Genomic DNA, 14,602 nt, shown 5'->3' on the forward strand with positions numbered 1-14,602 from the left:
GGAAATGCCTGACGGAGAAGAACTGAACAAACGTTTCATCAAACGTTTGGAACTTCGTTTTCTTCTCTTTCCTTTTTTTCCTTTTCCAACGCCCAACAACAGCGAGAAAGAGATGGCGCCAGAGAATGAAGTTTTTGACGTTCGAATTGCGCAACCCAAGTAACCAATTCCGCCGCTGTGACGTTAGCGCTGATGTCGGTGCATAAAAATTCGAATTCGTAAGAAAATGAGCATGGAAATTGGATCGACCTTTCGCGTCCGCCGTTTTCTTGCCCCATATCGAAATTTGGAGGTTTTCCAGGAAATCAGGAAAAGCCAACGATGGATAATAGAGCAAGGAACAATTAAATGTTGAATCTTATACGGACGTCACACCAGGCGTAAACTTTGGCGTAAACTGGACTTCAACCAAACAACCCTATTATTTTTTGACGGGAGGTTCACGCTCTCCGATACAAATCAAGAGTAAACTTTTTGAGGTGACGCTTCGTGTGACGTTGGTATTACATTAGTCAGTGAGATGCTGGATATCCTCCCTACCAGCATTAAACGGCTTTGAAGGCATTCAGAAGCCATTTAAGGCCTTAGCCGCCTTAGAAGGCGAATAAAGATTTCAACCGAAACTTTCACGGCTGTAACGGGTTCTCTTCGAAATCTTTCAACTTTTTGATTCAACGAGAACAGATAGCTTGCCGCCATCTTAGCTTGTTTATATACTGGTTATGCACCCTTACTAATGTAACTGCCAAATAGAGCAGTGACAACGCTTTTGGTTCCGAACCGAGAAAGCGTGTGTTCAAATCCTGATTTTTATGATCTTGTTTGTGTTTATTTCTTTTTAAATTAATATTATCTTGCAATAATTAATACAAACAAAATTTATGTGAAGCAAAATTTAAATAATACCTTTTTAAAAACCATAATAATTACACTATGTTCACCCTTCATTATCAGGATAGGGGAAATATGTATCTCATTTCTCCTTTTATTAGAGTTATCGAAATGAGTTTGATATATTAACACCTTTCAACGGGTTGGTCTTTAACAACCGAATAAGGCAGACCATATTTAATAAAGTGAAATAGCTCAGAGCTTAACGCAAGAGAACATAACACGTAAATCATGCTATCGAATCTCACGCACATATCTGGGAACACTACAACACGCTTGTAAGGTTTTCTTTTGACTGTTGCAATTTCAAATTTCAAATTAAAAGCGAAATTTTTCAATGACATATTTCAAAGGCATTTAATTACTGCTAAATGCACTGCTGATCGCCTTCAATTCGCCGGCGATTACAAGGCGATTAGAAGGCATTTAACGGAAATTTGCGGGTAGGGGCTTTATCTGACTGTTCATTTATCTGTGTTGTTGTGAAATGATAGTTCAATACAAAGATGAAAGATAACCACGAAGATGACGAAAAACCTAATATCAGAGCATATTTAGCTATTGTAAACCCAACATTTATGCCAAATTTAAAATATGTTTATCAAAGAAATATGCAATTATTAAAAAAAAAAAACACAGAATATTATCCGAATATCCGGACAAGGTCAGGGCCCGATGCGCCCGCATATATGACATTCCACTGTAGTTTTTACGAGTTATTATAGTAACATGACTTTCTGTAAAGTAAAAAGAATTTCATAATTTTAAAAATCATTAATCACGCTAATATATTCTGAACCATCCAACCGGCTGCGCTTCATGAGGGCTGCCTGTACGATGCAGCGTGATTGTCAAAATCGTACGTGCCAATGTGACAATAGGCGCAGAGCGAGATCAGGAGAGGGAGAAAGAAGAAAAATAAAAGAAGCACCAGACGACTCAGACGGAGCGGGCAAGGTAAATTATATCTATTTTCCCTCAAGTTTTACGCCTGGAATTGTGTAGCTTTAGCACAGTGGCAGCGGCCGTGGATTAGTAGAACGCCTGGCAATAGACGTAGTTGGTCCAGCCGCTATCGTGCTGCACCGGGTTCGACGACTATTCACATGACGTATTGTTTCAGGATCGATTTTTTTGGGCGCTAATCAGCAAACGGCAGGTGCACCAACACCATCCCAAAGCCAGCAGTGGGTCCGAAAGCGCCGTACGGCAAGCAAGCGGTAGTGACCAAAACATCCCGTGGCCAGTGTCCCATCCAGTTGCCAGCCAGCGCTCACCGATCGCAGGATTCTCCGAAGCGAAAGTTGTGTACCCCGCTTGTGTGTGCGTGTGTGCGTGCGTGCGTGTTTGTGTAGTTTGTGCGTCAAAGGACACACGGAGGGGTGTGCGCAAAAGAGAAGGCAACAGTCATCGCAGTAGGATCAACACATACACGCAACGAGTAGCGGCGGTAGTGCATTTGCTTTGACAAAATGGTAAGTGTCACGACGTGGTGCATTTTTGACTATTCACGCTCTCCGCGACTGACGCGCAACATATATTGGGTGACGCCGGGGTTACCTAGCGAAGGGGGCGAGCAATCGAACAATCGAGGTAGACGGCGCCCGGTTGAGATGGTGAGCGGGGTTCCCGTTTTCCAGCAAGCAGGCAGCTCCGCGGCCTGCTGATAAGATCACGCAAGCGGCGAACGCATGACGATGGAACCTCGGCAGAAGGGGCAAAGCGATGAACTTTGGCCGGATCCGTTCGTCACCGTAGTTCTATCGCGAGCTCCATACACACAGCGGGTCGGCGCCATATGTCATGCGAGTGAGATTTCCCGCACGCACATGTATAGCCACACCGTTCCTCCCTTCGCTAGGTGCCGATCCCTATCTGCTTATCGATGGGACGGCGGATTAGCAATTAGCCAGTAGGGCAATGCGCGTGCAAGCCAGCAATAAATGGCTAACGTGTTTTGTTTCTCTCGCAACGGCGTTTGGTGCTGCCGTTTTTTTTGTTACAGGATGTATTTATGATGATCCGGCGGAAGAAGACGACGATTTTCACCGATGCCAAAGAGACGACGCCGGTGTACGAGCTGAAGAAAATGATCGAAGGAATACTCAAAGTGCCTCCCCGTGATCAACGACTATACAACAAAGACAACATGCTGATGGACGATGACAAAACGCTGCAGGACTGCGGCATCACGGTCGTGACAGCGAAAGCGCAATGCCCCGCACAGCTCGGCCTAGCGGTACGCGAAAATGGCGACTTCGAGTCGCTCGAGCTGACACCCTACTCCCTGCCGCCCGACCTACCGGATGTGATGAAAAACCAGGATACCGCCAACGGTCAGGACCAGCTCGCCTAAGCCTAGGGGAGAAGGAGGGCGCATGGGCGGGCTAGCGGGCGGACGAGGCCAAAGCTAGAATGTTTGGGGTTTACTGTGTTTCGTTCACACTATTACTACTGTCTCTTTCTCTCTCTATCTCTCCCTTCCTCACACAATCCTTCTGCACACGTTCTAACCACAGGTCTTGGCAGCCTTTTCCCCCGTATTGGTGTGAGACAGACCCTACCAGCACTCCGGGTCACCGAATGCACACGCTTGTTGTCCTGCTAACACGTTTACGTTTCCGAACCCATTTACCCTACTTACCCCTCCTCTCTCGCAGTGGCATCCACTCACGTCTACGAAATGTACTACAAGCGCTTGTAAGCAGCTAACCATTGCTGAATTTGCGAGATATGTGCTCACACGGTCCCAATGCTGTTGGCGGTGTGTGTGTGCGTGCGTGCGTTTTTCTGGGTCCCAAACGAACAAGATTGAATTAATTGATGTCGGCAATACAATGTTGTTAATCGCGATTACACTGGATTTTTTTCTTCATTTAAGCCGTGTTGATGAGGGAAAACTTTGGCAGCACGGAGTAAACGGAATTCTACCACCCCCCTATCCCCTTCTCATCCGGATGCCACTGCATCATGCCCCCTCCCACACACACACACACATACACAGACAGGGATAGTATAGCTTTGACCTTTCTTCCTCTTTTGGGTAATTTTATTCGTATGGTTTTTTTTGAGTAATTAAATTATGGAAATGAGACGAAGAAGTTAGGGAAGGAAAATCTATGGAACTTACTGGAGTCAAACTTTTAAACTGGCGTATTATTTTTGCTCTCCGCCGCCTACTTTATTCTAGTCCGAATCCGAATCGCTTCCGTTCTGCAGCCCTTCGTGTACCGGCTGCAACGCCGACTCTTCCGCCTCCTCCTGGCCTTCTAGATGGAAACTGTTCTCCTCCGTTGCGTTCTGCAGTTCTTTGGCTTCCAGATGTTGCTGCAATTGGTCGCGGAAAAAGTCCACGTACGTTTCCTTCAGCGAGGCCTGGGCCGGGAAGTAGTGTCCGCCCGGGTGGGTAACGACCTCTGGATCCAAGAAGGTGTCCGCTAACGCTTCACTCATGTCTAAAATGGCACCAAACAAAATACAGGTCTCTTAATTGCTGTTTCGAGTCAAATCCCCCACCCCCCGCTGCACCATTACCCTTCGTAATGATTTCGTCCGTCTCGCCGAAAATGTGTAGCGACGGTATCTGCACCTTGTTTTCGTAGTAGTTCAGGTGCACCAAGCTGCCGGACCGGAAGCCGGACGCGACGACGGCAAACTGTGGCTTCATCGTGGTCATGCCCCGCGCGCTCAGATCGCACAGCAGCCCCACAAAGCAGGCGCCCTGCGAGAAGCCCAACAGCCCGTGGCAACCCTCCGCCTGCCAGGTGCGCTCGACCAGCCGCAAGCTCTCATCGAACCCGTACGCCGGTCCGCCCTGGTTGGTGCCCTTGAAGGTGCGATCGTCCTTGTTGAACCACCAGCTCCGCTGGTTCGGATCCGGCTCACCACCGTCCGCTTCGAGCGGGGCTGCCGGGTGCGGTGCCGAGACGAACACAAACTCCACGTACTTGTTGAGCATCTTGCGAAACGAACCGAGCTTGGACTTGAAGCTATCCGCATTCTGCCGGTAGCCGTGCAGTGCGAGCACTTTCAGCTTTTCCTCACCCGCACCGGACACTTTCGACATTTCCACAGTGTGCTGATTTGCGAAAAATGCCGCCGGCTAGTGTTTTGGCTCCGTGCTCGAGTCCGTCCTCGCTAACCGCATTTTTCGGCCCATTTTGACAGCTGTTTCTGCATTTGATGACATTAGAAAATGAAAACAAAACAACAACACACACATACATAGCTACCGGTTGGCACGACGGCCGTCGAATCGATTGCCGATCTTCGCAGTGTGGAAAAAAAATGTTGCCAAAAAAGCACGGCTGGGTGATTGGAGTGCGAGCGACGATCCGGTACCTTACCACGAAAAGTGCCCCCAAGCCGGAGCTCAAGTACACCAGCACGGTCAATCTGCCGAAAACCAAGTTTCCCGCCCGGCTGAGTGCGGAAAAACGAGCCCAGGTCGAGGAACAGCTACGCAAGGTAAGGTCGTTTGCAACAAAGTGTGCCGTGTGGCGAACGGGGCAGCACCGGGTTACGAAATACGCTGACTCTGCCAGCATGTTGACGGGTTTCCCCTCTTTTAGAGCTGCTTGAGCGAACTGTACCAATGGAACAGGAGCGCGCTGCCGGCGGACAGTGAGTTCATCCTGCACGATGGTCCACCGTACGCGAACGGTGATCTGCATATGGGCCATGCGGTCAACAAAATCCTGAAGGATCTCATACTGAAGCACAAAATCATTGGCGGCACGCGGGTACATTACGTGCCCGGCTGGGACTGTCACGGGTTGCCGATCGAGCTGAAAGCGCTGGAAGCGTTCAATCGGAAAAGGGCCAAACGCGCGGGTCCAACCGGTCAAACGGCACGCGAAATCCGCCACACGGCGCGACAATTTGCGCTAGAAACGATCGCCAAGCAGAAGGCCGGGTTCGAATCCTGGGGAGTGACCGGTGCTTGGCACGATGCCGAGGGTTGCTATCGATCGCTCGACCCTGCCTACATTAGTGCCCAGTTGCAGCTGTTTTACGAGCTGTATGAGCGGAAACTGATCTATCGCGATCTGAAACCCGTCTACTGGTCGCCCTCGTCCCAGTCTGCGTTGGCCGAGGCGGAACTGGAGTACGACGAGGCGCACCAGAGCCCTTCGCTGTACTTAAAGCTAGCGCTGGAGAATGGAGGTGCCGGCTGTGCAGCGCTTCGCAACCCTCGCCCGGAGGGGGGTGAGATATACGCCGCCATCTGGACGACCACTCCCTGGACACTGCCCGCCAATCAGGCCGTGTGCTACAATCCCGCGCTCGATTACTGCCTAGTACGCTCCGCTGCCGCCGGTGAGCTGCTGCTCGTGGGGAAGGATCTCATCGACTATCTAGCCACGCAGCTGGAAACTGCACTGACGGTGCTGCAAACCATACCCGGCCGGGAGCTGCACACTCTGAAGTACCACCATCCGCTAAACCGCCAGACGGTGTTGCCATTTTTACCGGCCGCCCACGTGAAGGCAGAAAAGGGTACCGGACTGGTGCACACGGCACCGGCCCACGGACCGGAAGACTTTCTCGTGTGCTTGGAGCGCAAGATAGCGATCGAGAATTTGATCGATGAGCGGGGCCGGTACACCGACCGGGCGCCTCCATTCCTGCACGGGAAGTATGCCCTCACCGAGGGCAACCAGCTGGTGACGGAGGCACTCGCCGGCTCTACGCTCAAACTAACCACCCTCGTGCATTCGTACCCGATCGATTGGCGCACGAAGCAACCGGTCATGCTGCGAGCCAGCGATCAGTGGTTCATCGATACCGACAGCCTGAAGCAGCGCGCGCTGGAGGAAATCAAATCGGTCGACATCTATCCGCGCACGTCGTCCGACGTGAGCAAGAAGGTGATCGAAGGCCAGCTGCGCAAACGGCCGTACTGGTGCATTTCGCGCCAGCGTGCCTGGGGCGTACCGATTCCCGCGCTGTACGACACTGTGACGAAGCAACCGATCGTTAGCGGACCGCTGATTGCCGCCATCGATGCACGGCTGCAGCAGGAAGGGAGCGTAGACTTCTGGTGGACGGCACCGGTGGAGGAGCTGGTACCGGCGGCAGTGCTGCAGGAGCTCGGTCTCACCCCCGACCGGGTGGCGAAGGGCAGGGACATTCTCGACATCTGGTTCGATTCGGGCGTTTCGTGGCTGACCGTGTTGGGGAAGGAGCGCGTCGCCGACCTGTACCTGGAGGGTGTGGATCAGTTTACCGGCTGGTTCCAGTCGTCCCTGCTGACCAGTGTGGCGGCCCGCGGCAAAGCGCCGTACCGGGCCATCTTTGTGCACGGCTTTGCGGTGGACGAGCACGGCATGAAGATGTCGAAATCGCTCGGCAACGTGATCTGCCCGCAGCAGATCGCCAAGCAGTACGGTTGCGATGCGCTACGGTGGTGGGTGTGTGCGCACGCCATACAGAACACCTCGATTCCGGTCAGCCACAAGCTGCTCGGCTCGTCGGCGGAGAGCGTGCAGAAGCTGCGCGGCATTTTAAAGTTTCTGCTCGGCGTGGTGGCGCCCCGTGGTCCGGAGGAAGGCAAGCCATCGCCTGCCATTGTGCTCGATGCGTCGCAGCACATCGATCGATACTTTCTGCACGAGCTGGAAGGCTTCCATCGCCAGGCGTTCGAGCTGTACGACTCGTACCAGCACAACAGGGCAACGGCGGTCATACTTAACTTCTGCCTGTCGACACTGTCCGGGCTGTATCTGCACGTGATCAAGGACCGGCTGTACTGTGGGTCGCCTGAGCAGCATAGCCATTTGAGGGCGATCCTCGACCACACCTATCGCACGCTGGCACAAGTGCTGTGGCCGATCGTACCGTTCCTGGTCGAAGAGAGCTGGACATTTTATGGTAAATATGACGATATTGTGCTCCCACCATGCACGTTCACTGTACGCGTATCTCGTTGGAATTGTTTCCCTTCCACAGAGCAAGATTATTTCTACAAATCCAAGCCACACACGCGGCAAAGTGTTTGCCGGAGTGGAGACGATGCGACGGCATCGGTACACGCTGTTCAGTGTGCTCTCGCGCTACGTCACGCCATCTATCAGCAGGCACAGCTGAACGTGAACACCTGGCTGCTGGAGGTGGCCGTTGAGTGCAACGATAACGATCTGGCCCTCCTTTCGATGCTACATCCCGTCCCGAACGCACACGACCACTCTACGGAACTATGCGAGCTGCTACAGATTGGTTCCGTCGCGCTGCGTAAAGGAGCGCCGAAGCAGGAAGGACATCGGTTCACCGTCACCGTCACCAAGTCCGACAAAACGCTTTGCCCGCGTTGCCGGCGATTCTTGTTGTCGGAAGCGCAACCAATCTGTGAACGGTGCAGTACAGTGTTAGGACGACAGTAGCTCTCGGGCGGCTTTCGGATGCCTGCAATTGTGGGGCTCCAGTCCGGCAAACGGTGGGTTTGATCGGTTTAACAACTTGTTATTATGTATTTGTTTCACTATTAAACATTATATCCTCTCAATTCTCTTCTACCTCCCTCTCTTTCTCTCTCTCCTCTTAGGCGGGAATGGTTTTAAGTTGTTGTAAATGATTGTTGCTGATAAATGGGTGGAAGGCAAACCGAAGTGGCTGTGTTGTGTACGGTGCAATGCTTTGCTCAGTAATGTAAGTATGTACAGAACGATGAAAAATGAAGTTGTAGGGAAAAGAAGAACGGAAAAATAGAAGCAAACAAAAATTAAAACCAAATCGCAAACAGTTGCATAAGAAATTAAATCGCCACCAACGTCTTTCGTCTCCTCCGTTAGAGAGAGAGAGAGAGTTGGGGGTAGTAGTAGTAGCCTCGGCAAACACATAAAAGGTAACAACACATAACGTACATCTTTTCAGCAAAAGCTTAACTCTTAAATCACCACACACTATAAGAAAAACTAAAAATCAAAAAAACAATTACGATATGAACAGTACTTCTTCGCCTATGTTCCGATTGAGAATTTAAAACACTCGCCGGCCGTGTAGAGTGTGCCTAACGGTGTAAACGAAATAGAGAGCGCCAAATTTGCCGAAAAAAAACGAAACAAAACAATGAAACTAACAAATCAACTCAAGAACGTGTTACTCTAAGCGACATAAAACCAACACTGTCCCTGCGCTCCGTCCGTACACCGTGTGTGCGGGCCGTGCCATGGCCGGACGTTTGGCGGACGTGTGTGTGCAGTGTGTTTACCATCGATATGAAACAAAAGAGAGAAAAAAGGACACACCACGTATCGATGTATATACACCTGTTCTCACTTTCCTCTGAATCGTTATCCGGTTGCTATGGATCGCAATCCATGAGAATGGATCGCAATCAACTACGTCTGAATCGTTTGCAGCTACGTTTGGATCGTTGTCAACTACGTTTGGATCGCTCTCAGCTACCTTTGGATTTTACGGTTGCTCGCGCAAATTTCATTGCAACACATAGTGACCGCTCGGCGTTCCCCATAGCGGTATTCCTTACGTAAAAAACGTTCTTCAACTATAAATTTCATACTTGCCTCAATTTTCAATTAGTAAGGTTCCTCCCGAAAACATCGTTGTAAGAAGCTTAAGAATTTGAAAAGGTTTGTTCAACATTCGTAATCTTTGGAATAGTGAATCAGAATTCGTTATTTTTCTATCTTTAACTGTATCTTTTGCTTATAGCAATATGGAAACTCGTAAAAACAAGCTTACTTCTAAGGAAGACCGCGAACGGATAGTGAATGCCTACCTGAATGGAACCAACATGAAAGAAATAGCAAACATGTTGAATATGAAGCATTCCACGGTTCATAGTGTAATTAAAAAATTTAGAGACACTGGGACAGCTAGTGCTACAGTTAGAGCTACCCCAAACACAAGGAAGCTCAAAGAAGAGCACGTTGAAAGCCTGCGTCGTTGGATAGATGAAGACTGTTCAATAACATTGAAGCATCTTGTCGCAAAACTATATGAAAATCATAACGTGGCTGTTTCAATTTCAACAGTTTCACGAGCTATTGAAGGTTTCCATTATACATTCAAAAGAATGCATAACGTTGCGGCACGGGCTGTTTTGCCATCCGCTGAGGACGGAAGAAAAGAATATGCTGAAAATTTCATTCAACTACGCAATGAATTTGCAGACGATTCCATCGTTTTTATTGATGAAGTTGGATTCCAAGTTTCAATGAGAGTTAATTATGGCCGATCGTTGGTAGGTCTAAGAGCAGTCCAAGTGGTACCTGCTTTACGTTCGCGTAATTTTTCCGTTGTATGTGCCATGACAAGAAACGGGATGCTTCATTATGAGCTACACAACAGAGCCATCAATAGAGAAAAATTTACGGATTTTTTGAATAATCTCCAAGCAAAGCTTGAAAATTCAAACATTCACAGATGTGTCATGGTGATGGACAATGTGCCGTTTCATCGTAATCGCGATGTAAAAAGCGTTATAGAAGACAACGGCCATAAATTGATGCTTTTGCCGCCATATTCTCCATTTTTTAATCCCATAGAGAATATGTTTAGTAAGTGGAAAAGCTTAGTTAAACGTTCGAAGCCATTGAATGAAGATGAGTTAATGGATGCAATTAGCAACGGATCATCTTTAATTTCCAGAGATGACTGTGAGGGATTCGTTCGCCACATGTTGTCAAACATTCAAAAATGTATAAATGGTGAAGTAAGCTTCACATAGTATATGTAAATACATAAAGAATAAAATATTAAAATTGATATTCGACTTTGGAAATGAATGCCTTAATTACTTGATTTTCTTTTCATAAGCTTAATGCGTCCCGCGGCCACTGAATAAACTTTGCGCCGCAATGAAATTTGCGCGAGCTAACGTAAAATCCAAAGGTAGCTGAGAGCGATCCAAACGTAGTTGACAACGATCCAAACGTAGCTGCAAACGATTCAGACGTAGTTGATTGCGATCCATTCTCATGGATTGCGATCCATAGCAACCGGATAACGATTCAGAGGAAAGTGAGAACAGGTGTATATACTATTAAGATGCGACAGTTAATACGAGATAACGATGCTACGTGTTTTTAACGAAGTAGCGATGTAAAGTGTTTTTAGCGCTACCCTTACCGGTCGTCGTGGCAGCGTTCGTGGAAGGGGCACTGCTATTACTACTACTGCTGCTGCTGCTACTACTGCTGCTATTAGTGGTGGAAATGTTGCTGTGAGTACTGTTTGGGCTCCCACTGGCACCCGGCCCCAGCAGGTTCGGTTTGCTGGAGGGAGCCATTCCCGCTGCGCTGGAACTACCGCCGGCCGTCACCAGCATGCCGGCACCGTTCGCTCGTCGCCAGTTAGCGAGCAGCTCCTGCTGGACGTCCGCCGGCAGCGCATGGAACACTTCCGGATCCACGCTAGGCGGAAGGAGATTTGTACTTTTGCTATGATGATTCTTCTGCTCGCCCTGGTAGTGGTTGTGGTGGTGGTGGTGGTGGTGGTGGTGGTGATGGTGGTGTTGTTGATGGTCCCCACTTGCTCCACGATCGCACCCCGCTGCTGAGGGGGATGATACGCTGACCTCCATCTTACTGCTGCTGCTGCCAGCCGCGGTTGCCATGCTGCAATCGTTCGACGCGCCTGCTGCTGGCCGGAGCACCGTGCATGATGTTGATGCGTCGGTCGCAATTCGCTCGCGGAAGAAGGAGGTTTGCTTCGCTGCTGTTGTTGCGGCCGTGCTGCTGGTGGTGGAAACGTCCATCGGCGCACCGGACGACGGCGAAGACGAAGACGAGGCAGCAGCAACCGCCGTGGTGCCGCCGGACGGATGGGCATCTTGATCGAACTCTTTGGAATTCAGGCGCAGATCGGCGACACGCAGCTTGCTGAGCGTCGTTTCGTCCGGTTCGCTGTTGCCGTAGTGCCGGTCCTGTGTGCTGTGTGCGGGCCGCCGGCCCTGACAGAACAGCAGCCGGCGCGATTTCTTCGGCGACGGTTCCGCGTCCGACTCCGAGCCGGACAGGGACGCGACCGAACCGGCGTCGGACGAGCAGCAGGGCTCGCAGTCCATCGCCGACAGCGACAGGGCGGACTTGTTCGAGCAGAAGCTGATGTCGCTGAGCGTGATCGACTCGTTGCTCAGGTTCGTGATCGACTGCACCTCGATGTCGGACTTTTTGATCAGAAAGTTGGCGATCGATTTGCTGCCGATGCGCCGCTCCTGGAACTTGAAGAACGACAGCCCGAGCAGCGTTATGTTGAACGGCTGCCGCAGGTCCACCATGCGCTCGAACACCTTCATCACGATGGTGAGAATTTTCTCCTGCGCCCCGTCCGCCAGCACGAGCCGGCCGCCCACGTGCCGGAACATGGAGGGCAGCAGCTTGTCCTGCTTGGACTCCCGGTGGGTGGTCCGCTTCGCCAGGTCGTACTTGCGCACGGTCACCTTGATCGCGATCGGCACCCGGCCATCGTCCGCGATGTTTTTCACCAACCGCACCAACAGGTGGCGGAACTTGTCCTCCGCATCCGCCCGCACCGAGATGGAGGGGCAGGAGTCCTCCAGGCCGACGGATTTCGGCTTCCCCGTTTGCCGCACGACCGTATCGTCCCGCCCGAGGGCAAGCTGCTTCAGCCGGACGGCCTGCTCGTAGCCGAGATGTTTCGTTAGCCGATCCAGCTCGATGCATTGCAGATCCGTGACGGTGCTAATGCCGCAGCTGTCCGCCAGCGTTTGGGCCGTCTTCTCCCCGATCCCGGTGAGGCTGCGCACCGAACCGAGCGACGCGACGAACGCGGTCGCGTGCGTCGGAAGCAGCACCGTCTGTTTGTTCTGCTTGTGGACAGCACCGACCAGCTTGGCCAGCAGCTTGTTGTGCGCGATGCCAGCACAGCAGCGCAGCCCCAGCTCCTGGAATATGCTGTCCCGTATCTCCTGGGCCAGGTGCGTCGCCAGTATCAGTCTTCGATCACAGCCACAGCAGCAACAGCGCCGGAACAGGTCGCGGTCCGTCTCCCGGTGGGACGGTGGGTCGAGCGCGCTCGATTCATCGGTCCGGGGCGGGTGTATGAACCCCTGGACAAAGTCTAGCTTTGCCAGCGCCGCACTGTCCCCGGCCCCCTCCAGCTGTTCGAGCCGTTCCGCGATCAGCTCCGTTACGTCGAGATAGTTTTCGTCCAGCCCGAGCTTCTCGACGTGCGGCGTAAACCGGTGCATGATTTCGTTGATCCGCACCGACATCGCCTTGTACTTGGTAATGTCTTCGCCGTTGAGCAGCACCAGCTCGGGACAGGCGGCGAGCGCTTCCTTCACCGGCTGCAGCTTCTTGATGCCTTTCTCGCGCGCGATGTAGTTCGAGGTCACTACGCAAAAGCGTTGCTTCACCGCGAACGGTTTATCCTTGAGCGAAGGGTTGAGCACTTCCTCCACCTGGGCGTAGTAGTAATCCATGTCGATGTGAATGATGACCCGCGGATGGACACACTCCTCATCGTCTGTGTCCTTTGCACTGTCCATCGTGATGCTAGGGCCCTCAGCCCGCCTGCCTCGCGCACTTACTATCCCGCGTTCGTACAGCGCCTGCTAATGACACTGTTGCACAAAACTAACTCCCTCACTGTGGGTGCAAGAACTCAAGTACAGATCCGGATCGACCGGATGGCAATGGTGGTAGTGCTAATGATGGTGGCCGTATAACGGCAATTGTTTTGAGGGTCAGCACCCCAGCAGCCATAGGCAGCAGACGACCGCGGGTGTACACAATGACCGCCTGCCCGATCGGTTGAGCTGGTCCGAGGTGGCGGCGCAATTTAGTGAAGGGATCGACGAACTGTGGCCCTCTGTTTCATTCAAACGAGCGCATCCGTCGGCTGCACTGGATGGTGGTGGGCTAGGCAACAATGGTAACGACACATTTATGCTGGCCGCTGGATCGATGTGGCCGAATGATGCAGCTGCAGATGCTTCTGCAGCAAACCCACACTGTTTGTTTACGAAACGCACATCGCGTTCGTCTCGGACCCGGTAGGATTGCTTTGCTCCCCCGTCGGTTGGTCCCGCTCCGACCCCGTTCGGGAGAAAGTTGGTCACTGACGGCAGGGAATTTGGTAACTTTCTTTTCCCCCGTTTGTCACCCCGAATGGGACACCGATTCTTGGCACAGCACAACACAACACATCGACTCTCTCTCTCTCCTTCCCCTTGTCGGTTCTAGCGTTGATGCCGCAGTAAATACACTACAGTTCCGTTGTGTGCTGGCGTGTATGTGTGACGGAGCTCTATTGTTTCGCGGGAGGGTTTTTCGTTCGCTCTTTAGCACATGCCGTTTTGTCGAGCTTTTTTTAAACAGTGTGTAAACAATCGGAAGCTGCAAGCAGCTGTTTTTTTATCGAGATTGAGCGATGACGATGACCAACTTCATTATGCATAAAACGTTTCACAAATCATTTACTGCGTGCAACATGCGGTTATCTCGCTCGCGCTGCATGCTGCTCTCTCACGCCTGCCCAAACGTCTGACGGCTTTCCCCATTGCCCAAGGAACGGATCGAACGTTTCTACCGGACTTAAACATAAAATTGGCTATTTTCCATAGTTTCTGCCCTTTGCAATTGCTTCCTTAAAGTGTGGCACGAAATATCTTTCTTGTTGTTGCCTGGTACGAGTTTTCTTGAGCATTTTATTTACATTTTTATCATACTTTTGGTTTGACCAGTTTTACGCTATCCGTTTCTGAAGGGATACAAAAGCAATC

At 51.3% G+C, this 14,602-nt stretch overlaps 4 protein-coding genes across 6 annotated transcripts; 2 read left to right on the forward strand and 2 right to left on the reverse strand.

The window, feature by feature from the left end:
* The first annotated feature begins 1,737 nt into the window (after positions 1-1,737).
* LOC120953456 (elongin-B) lies at positions 1,738-4,039 on the forward strand. Of its 2 annotated transcripts, none has more exons than XM_040373375.2 (3): positions 1,738-1,848; positions 2,015-2,366; positions 2,897-4,039. In XM_040373375.2, exons 2-3 carry the CDS (start codon positions 2,364-2,366, stop codon positions 3,245-3,247), a joined length of 354 nt encoding a protein of 117 aa, XP_040229309.1. In that variant the 5' UTR covers positions 1,738-1,848; positions 2,015-2,363; the 3' UTR covers positions 3,248-4,039. The 2 variants fall into 2 exon arrangements, with proteins under 2 accessions (XP_040229309.1, XP_040229311.1); XM_040373377.2 differs by lacking the exon at positions 1,738-1,848 and adding an exon at positions 1,857-1,947.
* LOC120953455 (esterase AGAP003155) lies at positions 3,903-4,976 on the reverse strand. Its single transcript, XM_040373374.2, has 2 exons — positions 4,426-4,976; positions 3,903-4,346 (listed from the first exon to the last, which is right to left on the reverse strand). Exons 1-2 carry the CDS (start codon positions 4,955-4,957, stop codon positions 4,078-4,080), a joined length of 801 nt encoding a protein of 266 aa, XP_040229308.2. The 5' UTR covers positions 4,958-4,976; the 3' UTR covers positions 3,903-4,077.
* Positions 4,977-5,073: 97 nt separating this feature from the next.
* Positions 5,074-8,835, forward strand: LOC120953452 (isoleucine--tRNA ligase, mitochondrial). Of its 2 annotated transcripts, XM_049611128.1 has the most exons (5): positions 5,074-5,358; positions 5,463-7,764; positions 7,843-8,326; positions 8,435-8,538; positions 8,764-8,835. In XM_049611128.1, exons 1-3 carry the CDS (start codon positions 5,074-5,076, stop codon positions 8,271-8,273), a joined length of 3,018 nt encoding a protein of 1,005 aa, XP_049467085.1. In that variant the 3' UTR covers positions 8,274-8,326; positions 8,435-8,538; positions 8,764-8,835. The 2 variants fall into 2 exon arrangements, with proteins under 2 accessions (XP_049467085.1, XP_040229305.2); XM_040373371.2 differs by having other exon boundaries at positions 8,435-8,835.
* Positions 8,332-14,581, reverse strand: LOC120953453 (DNA polymerase iota). The gene has a single exon (XM_040373372.2). It carries the CDS (start codon positions 13,364-13,366, stop codon positions 10,931-10,933), a length of 2,436 nt encoding a protein of 811 aa, XP_040229306.2. The 5' UTR covers positions 13,367-14,581; the 3' UTR covers positions 8,332-10,930.
* Positions 14,582-14,602: the final 21 nt, after the last annotated feature.

This window comes from Anopheles coluzzii, chromosome 2 (genome assembly GCF_943734685.1).
Source record: "Anopheles coluzzii chromosome 2, AcolN3, whole genome shotgun sequence".
NCBI lineage: Eukaryota > Metazoa > Arthropoda > Insecta > Diptera > Culicidae > Anopheles > Anopheles coluzzii.